The following is a 12,272-nucleotide window of genomic DNA, read 5'->3' on the forward strand; positions in this document are numbered from 1 at the left end:
GCTCTCTAAGTTCTTAAGGAACACAAGAAACTGCCTTTCCCCCAGTCATAAGAATCATAGAATTGTAGAGTTGGGACCCAAGGGGTCATCTAGTCTAACCCCCTGCAGTGCAGGAGAAGTCAAATCCAGCTTAGGATCATCTGCTCTAACTGTTAGCCATTCCCCAGAATTTCAGACAAGGGGTCTCTCCCGCCCCTGCCTGGAGAAGCCCAGTGCAAGGCAGATATCCTATGGCCCTTCCCCAAATAGCAGGGGATATGAAAAAACTGAGGTTTTCCATATCGTTTGCTACCTGGATCTTTTAACTGGAGATCCCCGAGTTTGAATCTGGCAGCTTCTTTCATGCAAAGGAAATGCTGTACCACAATCTACACGCTCTCCTTTGTTTGAGCTGTGTGTACTTCGCGCTTAATAAAAATTAAAACTGTAAACTCTGCCCCCGGGAAAAGCTGATTCCTGAAACTGCAATAAATGGTGCAAGTGTGAGTTGGTGGTGATGGCTGTTTTTGTGTGTGTGTGATTAGCCCCAGCAGGCAGCCCTTTGTCCTGTTTGGCACCCATTCCTCAAAAGAGAACCTGAACTCTGGCAACTTCAATTTCCCATCTGAGGGGCACCTGCTTCGCAACACGGGTCTTGGCGGAAGCACTGCCAAGCACATGGTAAGCATCACGCGGTGAGGTTTTGATAGGCACCTGTTAAAATAGCCCTGCAATAATGCCACCTGTGAACAGTTCTCCAACCCAAGAGCTACGGGATCTTCCAGACTGGTGGGTTCTTTCTTTACATGCACATATATTCTGCAATTGGCACAAGGGACACGGGTGGCATTGTAACTTAAACCACTGAATCTAGGGCTTGCCAATCAGAAGGTCGGCGGTTCGAATCCCCGCGATTGGGTGAGCTCCCGTTGCCCGGTCCCTGCTCCTGCCAACCTAGCAGTTTGAAAGCACGCCAGTACAAGTAGATAAATAGGTACCACTCCGGCGGGAAGGTGAACAGCGTTTCCGTGCGCTGCTCTGGTTCACCAGAAGTGGCTTAGTCATGCTGGCCACATGACCTGGAAGCTCTATGCCGGCTCCCTCGGCCAGTAAAGCGAGATGAGCGCAGCAACCCCAGAGTCGTCCGCGACTGGACCAAATGGTCAGGGGTCCCTTTACCTTTACCTTACCTTTGGTACAACAGTGAATCAGTGGAGGATTTGTACAGGGCTGTCCACACATCCTCCCGCATCATTCGTTGTTCTGTGACGCTTCCCCAGTTTCACTGCATCATTGCCAATGAGAGGGCAGCTCTGGCACTGGAGCATGACAAAAGAGGAACATTTGCGGTATGATAAGTTAACAGAATTGCAGCAGGAATTTTTGGGGTGTGCGGTGATGAAGCAGTATGATCACCTTGAGACCTTCGCAGGCACGAACAGTATCACAAGAGGAGTTGGTGTGTCCCTGAGATGCTTTTGAATTGGCAACAGGCCCTAAATGGCAAACACGGGCCTTGCATAACACAAGTCTTGAAAGACCTACATTGGCTCCCAGTACGTTTCTGAGCACAATTCAAAGTGTTGGTGCTGACCTTTAAAGCCCTAAATGGCCTCGGTCCTGTATACCTGAAGGAGCGTCTCCACCCCCATTATTCTGCCCGGACACTGAGGTCCAGCGCCGAGGGCCTTCTGGCGGTTCCCTCACTGCGAGAAGCAAAGCTACAGGGAACCAGACAGAGGGTCTTCTCGGTAGTGGCACCCGCCCTGTTGAACACCCTCCCATCAGATGTCAAAGAGATAAACAACTACCTGACATTTAGAAAACATCTGAAGGGCAGCCCTGTTCAGGGAAGTTTTTAATATGTGACATTTTGATGTATTTTTCATCTTTGTTGGAAGCCACCCAGAGTGGCTGGGGAAACCCAGCCAGGTGGGCGGGGTACAAATAAATTATTATTGTTGGTGGTGGTGGTGGTGGGCGGGGTACAAATAAATTGTTGTTGTTGTTAGTATTATTGCATTGGAGCTTGGATCCTCACCCTTTAGGGAACAGTTACTTACAGTTCAATCACTGTTCATAGCAATTTTTGGGGCACAGGGCATATAGCCCCCTTTCTTTTCCTGATGCCCTGCAGAAGTTGTTGGGCTCCAACTCTCATCGTTCATGCTTTCTGGGGCTGGTGGGAATTGTTCTTCAGATGCCAAACTGTGTCAGGTTAGGGAAGGCTAGAGTATCCAGTACCCTTCTTTCTTGTCACCCACCTGTGCATTTTGTGTTTGCTGGCGACCAGGTTGTGCAGTGTGTCTCGCCCAAGGGACCTCTGGCTTGCTCCAGGACCTACTTCTTTGGAGCCACTCACACGCCTTACCTTGGTAAGTTCAGTTTCAGCGTCTCTTTCTGTGCGTGCCTCAGCGTGTCTGTCCTTGTCTGTACACGCACACCCTGCTAGCCTTTGTAATTCCTGGGCCTTGGGGTGGGTTGCAGTCCATACAAATGCACACACACATTTCCAAATTAAAATAAGAAGAAATGGGTTGAAACACGAATGGAAGAGAACGGATAAAATTTAAGAACATAGATATTTAGATATTTAAGAACGTGTACAGAGGAGGGCAACCAAAATGGTCAAAGGCCTGGAAACGATGCCTTATGAGGATCGGCTAAGGGAGCTGGGCATGTTTAGCCTGCAGAAGAGGAGGTTAAGGGGTGATATGATAGCCATGTTCAAATATATAAAAGGATGTCACATAGAGGAGGGAGAAAGGTTGTTTTCTGCTGCTCCAGAGAAGCGGACACGGAGCAATGGATCCAAACTACAAGAAAGAAGATTCCACCTAAACATTAGGAAGAACTTCCTGACAGTAAGAGCTGTTCGACAGTGGAATTTGCTGCCAAGGAGTGTGGTGGAGTCTCCTTCTTTGGAGGTCTTTAAGCAGAGGCTTGACAACCATATGTCAGGAGTGCTCTGATGGTGTTTCCTGCTTGGCAGGGGGTTGGACTCGATGACCCTTGTGGTCTCTTCCAACTCTATGATTCTATGATTCTATGATTCTATGATTCTATATTGCAAGAGGATAAGTCATCCTCCTTCTATTTGGTGCGCTCCGGATGTGTTAAGTATTCTACATGATTTATGTTGCGTTTGTTATGTCCTGTTGTGTTATCATTATATATTGTTTGCAATTCCTGTGAATGAAAAGCAGCACATCTGACAAATCAAAAATAACGCATCCCTTTGGCTCATAACAGGGAATGACAATGAGATGGAAAAGAAAGCCGAACAAGTGTAAGTTGGTTTTTAGTTGTTGTTGTTTTTTTCATTTATGCTTCTCTCTTGCCTGTTTCAAAAGTTATTGGCCCATAAGTGTAATACAGTTAGAATGTGCACCAATTTCTGTTGCATTAACGAAGCCTTGACGGCTTTTTTCACTTTCCTAGCCAGTGGGTATGTTCCACAACTAACATTCTGATGCTTCTAGCTTTCAGTGTGACTCCATTCAGCTACTTCATGATTCTAAACTCTTATCACTGCTGTAAACAGTTATTTTAATCCTTCGTGAAACTTACGTACAGTGGTACCTCGCAAGACGAATGCCTCGCAAGACGAAAAACTCACAAGACGAAAGAGTTTTTTGTTTTTTGAGTTGCTTCGCAAGACGAATTTCCCTATGGGCTTGCTTCGCAAGACGAAAACGTCTTGCGCCTTTTTCTTAAAACCGTCAATGCATTCCTATGGGAAACCGTGCTTCGCAAGACGAAAAATTCACAAGACGAAAAAACTCGCAGAACGAATTAATTTCGTCTTGCGAGGCACCACTGTATGTGTCCCTGTTGTATTTAAAGTATTCAGCTTTGCGTTAGGTTAGGAGCCTGTGTCTCAGTTGAAATACCCATTGAGTGTCGTAATTTGTACTCCATTTCCTTTTTCCTTTTTATTTTCTAGCAAGCTGCTCTCTCAAATATATGCTGCCGCCGTAGAGGCTGTCCTGGCTGGTATAGACTCCTATTCAAGAACATCCAATACCAGCAAGGTACTGATGCTTCTTCCTATACCGGAAACCGACCCTTCCCCCTTTCCTCTAACTTCCTCCAGAGGTTTTTAGAGAGGTGGTTGGGCATGCTGGAGGCAGCGCCTCAACAACCTTGGAATAAGTTTGGAAGAAAGGATGCTTGCTTTCCCACTGCCTGGTAAGAAGTGGCGGGAGAAGGAGACCCTTTTTCTTTCTGGTGAGTGAAAGAAAAAATTCACTCATGACCCCAGTCACCGCAGAATGGATGAGGGGAAATCAAAAGTAGTATGGCAGGGACTCAAGTCCCCCTAAAGCCCAGCGGCATCATTGGGGCTAATTATCTCTTGTTTTCCTTGCTCTCAAATAGCTGCATTGTGTGACTTTTTTCATATCCCCCCCCCTTATTATCTATATTATTTGTGGTGATTAGCTATTAATGCATGTGCTGCAGTATACCAAAACAGGCGTCTCAATTTTATTTTATTTTAAGGTGTCAGGTGGGAGTGTGGACACGTTTGAAAGTCCTCTGGGCCTTGGATCCCAGGGAACGCTCCTCTTTCCCCGCTGCTTCTCACAACTTCTTGGTCAGAGACGGTTTGACGTCGCTTTCTTTGCCTCCCCTCTTTGTCTTTTGCAGGCGAAGGAAGTAGCCGAGCAAACCTTCTTCAGTATCCTCGATGCCTTTGAACTGGCTTACTTTAAAACTCCATTGCGGTAAGCGGAATTTTCTTGAGATTAATTAATTAATTAATTAATTTAATTTTTAAAAAAAGCAAAAGGCATTTCTCATTGTCTGGGGGCACCAGGGCAGATGCTCCCCCTAGGTCTGGTTGTTGAAAGGCATGGGGAGGCTGCAGACTGCGCGACTGAGAGGGTGTCTTGTCTGAGGCAACAGCTGGAGCTGCCTGCTCCACCTCCAAGCTATACCCCCGGGTGTAGGGCGATACATAAATTCAAATGCAGTGGTGCCCCGCAAGACAAATGCCTCGCAAGACGGAAAACCCGCTAGACGAAAGGGTTTTCCATTTTGGAGGTGCTTCGCAAAACGAATTTGCTATGGGCTTGCTTCGCAAGACGAAAATGCCTTGCGATTCCTGGGTTTTTCCCCCCCTCCCCCCCCTTTTCCCAAGCCCCTAAGCCGCTTAACAGCTGTTCGCTAAGCCGCTTAACAGCTGATCTAAGCCGCTTATCAGCTGATCTAAGGCGCTAATAGCCTTTTAGCAGCTAATCCGCTAATCCCTTAAGCCTTTAATAGCCGCTAATAGCCTTTTAGCAGCTAATCCGCTAATCCCTTAAGCCTTTAATAGCCGCTAATAGCGCTAATCCGCTAATGGGCTTGCTTCGCAAGACAAAAAACCCGCAAGACGAAGAGACTTGCGGAACGGATTCTTTTCGTCTTGCGAGGCACCACTGTAATAATAATAAGAATCAACTTCAGAGGTGACTTTGGTGATCCTTCTCTTTGCTGGCCTTGGGTGGGCGAAGAGTCGGGGTGGTGGTGTAGGAAAATGCCCTGTGATTCTCGGATGAAGGGTGGTAAATAAACTTACTAAATAAAAAAGTTGTGGGAAATCTTTGCATTCACAAAAATCAGCCTTGTTTATTTATTTCATAAGGTTGACACACTTGATTTGTACATGCTTGCAAACTACCTTGAGGGGTTTTTTTTATAAACAGAACGAAATGATAAAATTCTCAGTAAAAACAGTTAAGAACAGCCATTGGAAGCACTCTGAAGCAGGTCAGCAATGAACTAGAAATAGATTAAAGTACATATCAACACTCTGAGCCTCGGGTAGGCTTATCTTAACGAAACTGTTTTTTTTCCAGTTCTCAGTATCGTTTAAACCTGGGTATTCGTAAGATATGGATGTATTCCTGTTATAAGACGAGAAGTAGCCTTTTAAAAATATTTAAACTTCTTTGAGTTTATATGGTGCTGTATTCAACAGATGCCTGTGTTTACAGGCAGAATATGCCACACAATCCTATTATAATTATAAGTGTGCATTTCACAGGAGTAAATGTGTAGCTGGAACTTTTGGGGAAGGGTTTTGGTGGAATCTGGAGCAGAGATGTGCCCTTAGGAAGGCAGTTTCACAAGCCTGGCAGTGTGTAAAATGCGGTTTGCCCTTCACGCTGCACCAATGTCACTCGTTTGAGTATAAGCCTTTGTAAAAAATTTTTGATATTCTCTTGATTTTTCCGCTTTTCTCCTTTACAGCACCAGAATAAATTTTCAGATTCAAGCTGTGAACAACCATGGAAGGTCAGTTCCTTTATGCTCCACTTTCAGAAGGCTGCGTGTCTTTTTGAACCGACAGCTTAATAGAGAACAGAGTTTGCCTTTAGTCTAACCAAGCGAAGCAGAACAAATAAAGCGCTTGGTGCCGTGATACCTGTGGTTGGCAGATGAATAGCATGGGTATTCTTCAAACCACTTAGTCATCTAGAAATAAAACAATGGAAAAATGGAAGCTTGCATAGAAATATCCTTGCTTTGTGGCTTCAGTCTTGACTGAATGTTCGCACCTTGAGATCATACTCATATTATAGTGGTTTAAATGTGCCGTCTACAATTTCTGGAGGCCTTGGGGTGGGTCACCGTGTAACATGAATGGCTTAATTCATTCATTCATATCTTGGTTGAGTCTCTTGCACACGTCTGCAGCTCCTTTGCTTTCCCCCCATAAGCTGCAGTTAATTCAGGAAATTCCTAATTAACCATGATTTCCTATTTCACCTGCTTTGAAGCAAGCCAGCATGCTAAACCAAAAATCAAACAGGTTTGTTCTGTAGATGATAACCATTGCTTCCCAGTTCTGGTGAAGCAGGAAACACGTTAATTGGAGGCTTTCTTAATTGATTTGCAGCATGTCTGAAGAGAGAAGCAAAGTGTCTCTGAGCTCGAACAAAATGTCCCTACATTCCTTGGCTTAATCATTGTCTGAACTGGGCAAATATGTATTTACTTGCAGCATTTCATCTTCAGCATCAAAACGTTTGTAAAAATGTATGGGGGGGGAACAGCAAAAAACAACTTCTTTTATTTATTTTTATTTCATAAAATACATATACTGCTTGATTGTAAAAGCAAACAAACCTCAAAACAATTTACCTTATGTTTGTTAATATGGAGTTGAGCAGCAGAATATTAAATTGTCTCAAAGGGCTCCATAAACAGCAAAAAGGTGAGCAGTGATTGAGCCAGGTGGGCCTTCCTTGGGTCATGATAAGATTTTGAACTCTGTGCTTGATGATTTACTGCTGGAGTCTCTAGGGCAGCCTTTCTCAACCTGTGGGTCCCCAGATGTTGTTGAACTACAACTCCCATCACCCCTAGCTATCAAGGCCAGAGCTCAGGGATGTTACGGTTCTGGACTGTCAGGGGTTATACACTCCAGGAGCGTTCTTATCGACTGGGTGCACTGCCCACATGATTCTTGCTTTGATCTGTGCTTTTATGGGGGCTGAGCTCTCTGGGGAGAGCAGTTCTGTCTGGGAACGCTGGCAAGGTCGTTTTGTTCTTGTTAAGAGGTAGAGAGCTGCGAACATGCGGCTAGACTCTGCAGGTTTTTCTTTTCTGTTTTGAGTTCTACTAAATAGAGTTTTTGGATGAGAAGAACCAGTGTCGAGCTACGTTAAGGATACCACGTCGACACAGACAAGCCATCTGCTTCTCCCCGGCAACTGGGGAGAGTGGCAGCATGCGGAGTGGAAGCGTGTGGGCACCACTGCAAGTTTGTCGGTGTGGCAATAAATCAAATTTAACACTGTAAAATTAATGAATGTTAGAATGATGCTGGATTGAAGTTAAGTGGGATTTTTTAGCAGCAATGTTAAGGAATATGAAAAAAAGGGATTGTTAACAGGTGATAATTTAAAGTTATAATATATTAAGATAAAGGATAGGATAAAATTAAAGAGGGAAAGGATTTGCTGAATTAACCAATTGAACTGGAATGCAAGAAAGGGAGGTGTGGGGAGGTCAGGGAAACAAGTAAATGAAAGATAAGACATGGAAAGACTGATTTGTTTTTAACTGTTCCTATTTTGTATTTTCTTTTCCTTTTAATTTTTTTTATGTTTTCTAATTTTTGTAATATATTGAAAACTTTAATAAATATATTTAAAAAAAAATCAAATTTATTGCAGGGCTGCTGCAGCGGACTCAGTGGGTCATTTGCTATACGACCCAACAAACTTTCACAAGGGGTGATGGGAGTTGTAGTCCAACAATATCTGGGGACCCACAGGTTGAGAACCGCTGCTCTAGGGCCAGTTCTGACCACATATGATGCCACTCAGATGTCTCTGGGAACACATTTGGCAGATACAATTCCTTCTGCTGCTGCTTGTTAGTAATGTCCAGAGAGGTCTACAAGCGGTGGCTGATGAAATCGCTCCCAAGGAGCAGCAGTACTTACAGATGGACAGAGGCTGGCTCAGGTGATCCTATGAATCCATTCTCTGAATGCATTTTTAAAAATGTTCCTCATTTGCCGGCAACTCCTGCAGCCAACTGGTCCCAAATGTTTTGCTCTGCTTTCCTTTGGACCACATCAGCGAGGCCGAAAGGGGGGGGGCTCTTGTTGTCTGAGCCGCTCAGGACCTCCATCCACACTGCCCAGGCTCGTGCTCCAGATTGGTCATTTGGTGCTGATAATGCAGTGGTTTCACTTCACCTCGGAAGGCACACTCCATTGCCTCTCAAGACAGACGGATGCCAGCAACAAAAAATTGCCTTGTTGGTTTTCTCAATTTTTGCTGGTAGGGCAGTTTCAAGCTGCAACGGAAGTTTTCTAACAGTGCGTTTATCCTTCCAGAATTATTCCGCTGGATAATGAGGACAGCCTCTACTTGGTGAAAACAGTGAGTCGAATTTAAAGTTTGCTGCTTCCTAGATGTTCATGTCCTTTTACTAAAATGCCTTGAGAGGTATTGGCAAGTTCAGGAAGACTCAGGAGATTCTCCGGCCTCCTGCCTGAGCCACATTGTGCACAGGGGCTTATACCTGGCAGAGGTGCAGAGGAGGTGCTATGTACCCCAAGGAGCCTCAAGGCTGGGAGCCAAAGGCAGCCCCCCAGGCTTCTCTCTCTGTCCCCTGGGACTCCCCCCAAGCCACATCCTTCACTGCCTTGCTTCCACCCTAGTTCTTGCCTAGTGGGAATGTGTCTCTTAGTACTTGCCTGCATGGAGGACATAGAGATAGGTGAGTCTGCAGAAACCACATAGTCACACAAGAAGCGGCGGCAGGATCAGGCCAGTGTTTCATCTGGTCCCACGTCCTGTTCTCACGGTGGCCAATGGGAAGCCCAAGGCCTGAGTGCAAGAGCAGTCTCGCCTCCTGGGCTTTCCAGCAACTGTTACTGCTTCTGACAGGTAGAATATAGCTATTTTGGCTAGTAGCCGCTTAACCTCCATGAATTTGTCTAATTTTTGGGAGCTATCCTAGTTGGTCGCCTTCACTGCCTCCAGACTAGCCTACGGTACCAAGATAAAATTAACATTCATGGCTTTTCCCACTTATGTCTTTGGCCTCACCACTGACATGTGGCCCTCAGAAGGTTGTGTTTAGAAGGGAATCTGGCCCCCGGGCTGAAAAAGTTCCCCACCCAGCTGTTCCGAAGGAATTCCTTCAGTCACAAAAATGTGAACTCTATTTTAGCTGGGGGCTGTGATGGATAAAAGTGGGAGTATTGACCCAAGCTCTTTTTTGCTCCTCCTCTTCTCCCCACCCGCTCCCTTGGTTTGCCGCAGGTGTCCATGACAGTATATGACATTCCTGACTTGCTTGGCGGAAGGGGCTGCCTTGGGTCGGTGATCTTCTCAGAATCATTCCTGGCGTCACAAATTCTTGTGAAAGAAAAAGGTATTTTTGTTGCCCAAGAAAACCTGCGGGGGGGGGGGGGGAAGCTCTTTCAAATGCAACGTCAAATTACGTTGCGTGTGGAATGGCTTTTGGTTCACGCATAACACCAAGCCAGCTCGCGTATTTTGATTGCCTCTCTTTCACAATAAACTACGGCTTGCTGTTCCACCTATAGTTTGACCGTTCTGGTATAGAGGGCAAGCACAAACTATAGGTTGCCTGTTTGGGTGTTACAGCAACCTATAGTTTGACAGAAGAGAGTGGACATGGGAGGGCAGATTAAGCAGAATGGGCGCCACATGACCCCCAAGGCTCTTCCATTCATTGGCTGATGGCTTAGCATTTCATGCAAACCAACCCAATGAGTAAATGCTAAATTCCTATCAAGCACACACTAGCAAATGGCTCAGCTTCACTGTGAAGTCTGCATATTATTTATCTGGGGAGGCATTCCCCCCCCCTGCCCCCATTTGCCTTCACAAGCCTGTCCACACCAAGCTAGTTTCTTGAACTTATCATGGCATGGAGTTAGAACACGTGATAAATTATTTCACCTTTAGGAACCTTCCACTTACGGGTACATGAGCCAGGAGGGAAGAGCCATAGTGGTAGGACATCTGCCTTGCATGCAAAAAGGCCCAGGTTAAGTCCCCAACATCTCCAGGTATGACTGGGGAAGACTCCTTGTTTGAAATCATTCTGCAGTCATTGTGCACCAGCCTTTCCCAGCCTGGCTCTCTCCAGATGTTTTGGACCATGAATCGGTCCCAGCCAGCATCACAAAACATCTGGAAAATGTCATGTTGGTGAAGGCTGGTGCATACAGGACTGAGCTGAACGGATTGTTGATCCAAACACATCCTATGCTCCCAGTGGACCTAAGATCTCCGTCTTGGCAACCTCTCTGATTTGCAGAGTTCGCTGGAGGCAACATCTACAAACTGTCCCCTTCCTGTTACAGTCAAACCTTGGTTGTCGAATGTATTTTGTTTTGTTTTTTTAATAATATTTATTAAAAGTTTTATAGTTACAGAAAGAAAGTATGAGAGAAAAAGAAAAAAACAGTGAATTTTTTTTAACAAACAATACATCAAAAATAGAAAGAAAAAACAGTACATCAAAACAACAAGAAAAAACAAAAACGTTTAAAAACACATCCAAATTCCATATCTTTATCTTTCATTCACTTATTTCCTCGACTTCCTCACACCTCCCTTTTCTGTATTCTAGTTCAAATTAGCTAATTCAGCAAATCTTTTCCCTCTTTCCCAATTTTTGTTCTATAATTTATCTTAACACAATCTAACTTTCAATTTTCCACTTTAGCCCATTGACAATCAGTTTTTGCTTAATTCTTTATAACATTTCTACTAAAACCATATAACTTCATTTCAATATTTTTCTAACATTCATTAATTTTGCAATATTTCTGTAAATATACTTTAAATTTTTTTCCAATCTTCTTCCATCGACTCTTCTCCCTGGTCTCGGATTCTGCCAGTCATTTCCGCCAATTCCATGTAGTCCATTAGCGGTTGTCGAATGTATTTTGTTCTGGAAGGCCGTTCGACTTCCAAAACATTCGACAACAGAGGTGCGGCTTCCGATTGGTTGCAAGAGCTTCCTGCACTCAAGCGGAAACTGTGTCAGATGTTCGGGTTCCGAAAAACATTTGTAAACCGGAGCATTTACTTCCAGGTTTTCAGCGTTCGGGAGCCAAAATGTTTAAAAGCAGAGCCGTTTGAGAACCGAGGTTTGACTGTACATGGCTTAGGAAATGAATCCCTCCAATGAAACAGCCCCACTGAGCCACAGGCATGCAGGATGTTAAACCTCCAGAAGTTTAGGAGCTACACTACTTATGCTTCTATTTGTTTTCCTGCAGATGGCAGCATTAGCACAGAAACCAGCTACGTCATTCTCACTGCAGCTATCCCGAGATCTGTTTCTTGGCTGGTAGGTATGACTTCATTCCCTTAAACCCCCCCCCCTTTTTTTTTTTCTTTTAGTGATATCATTGCGGAACTTTTTCATACGAATGTGCCGAAAGCAAGGAAAACTACTCTGCAGAGCTTGTTCCAAGTGCAACTGTGAAATTGTGCTTGAAATGGACTCTGTACTTGGTGATCTTACTCTGTGATACTGGGAGGTGAAAAGCTGATTAAATAGGAACGAGGACCGAATCGTGTTCACTTTTCCTGCGTGCACATTCAGCCAAAGTGCTTTTGTCCAGTAGGAAATGAAAAGTAGAGGGGATTCCAAGATAGGAGGAGACTTTGGCGTGAAGTGTGAGAATCACACAAATGAAGAGACGCTCTGTGGTGTGGCACATAGAGAGATGGACTAGGACAGGCATAGGCAAACTTGGCCCTCCAGATGTTTTGGGACTACAGTTCCCATCATCCCTG

At 44.8% G+C, this 12,272-nt stretch overlaps 1 protein-coding gene across 1 annotated transcript in view; it reads left to right on the top strand.

The window, feature by feature from the left end:
- Nucleotides 1-12,272, top strand: part of DNAAF9 (dynein axonemal assembly factor 9) — an 89,548-nt gene that overhangs the window by 39,638 nt on the left and 37,638 nt on the right. Inside the window, exons 10-18 of the mRNA XM_083398243.1 lie at nt 525-660; nt 2,273-2,354; nt 3,232-3,268; nt 3,926-4,013; nt 4,630-4,706; nt 6,217-6,261; nt 8,819-8,864; nt 9,753-9,864; nt 11,750-11,820. Of these exons, the coding sequence (XP_083254369.1) occupies nt 525-660; nt 2,273-2,354; nt 3,232-3,268; nt 3,926-4,013; nt 4,630-4,706; nt 6,217-6,261; nt 8,819-8,864; nt 9,753-9,864; nt 11,750-11,820 (694 nt within the window). The remainder of the gene's footprint in view (nt 1-524; nt 661-2,272; nt 2,355-3,231; nt 3,269-3,925; nt 4,014-4,629; nt 4,707-6,216; nt 6,262-8,818; nt 8,865-9,752; nt 9,865-11,749; nt 11,821-12,272) is intronic.

Source organism: Podarcis tiliguerta, assembly GCF_965153285.1.
Source record: "Podarcis tiliguerta genome assembly, chromosome: 9".
NCBI classification, from domain to species: Eukaryota; Metazoa; Chordata; class Lepidosauria; order Squamata; family Lacertidae; genus Podarcis; species Podarcis tiliguerta.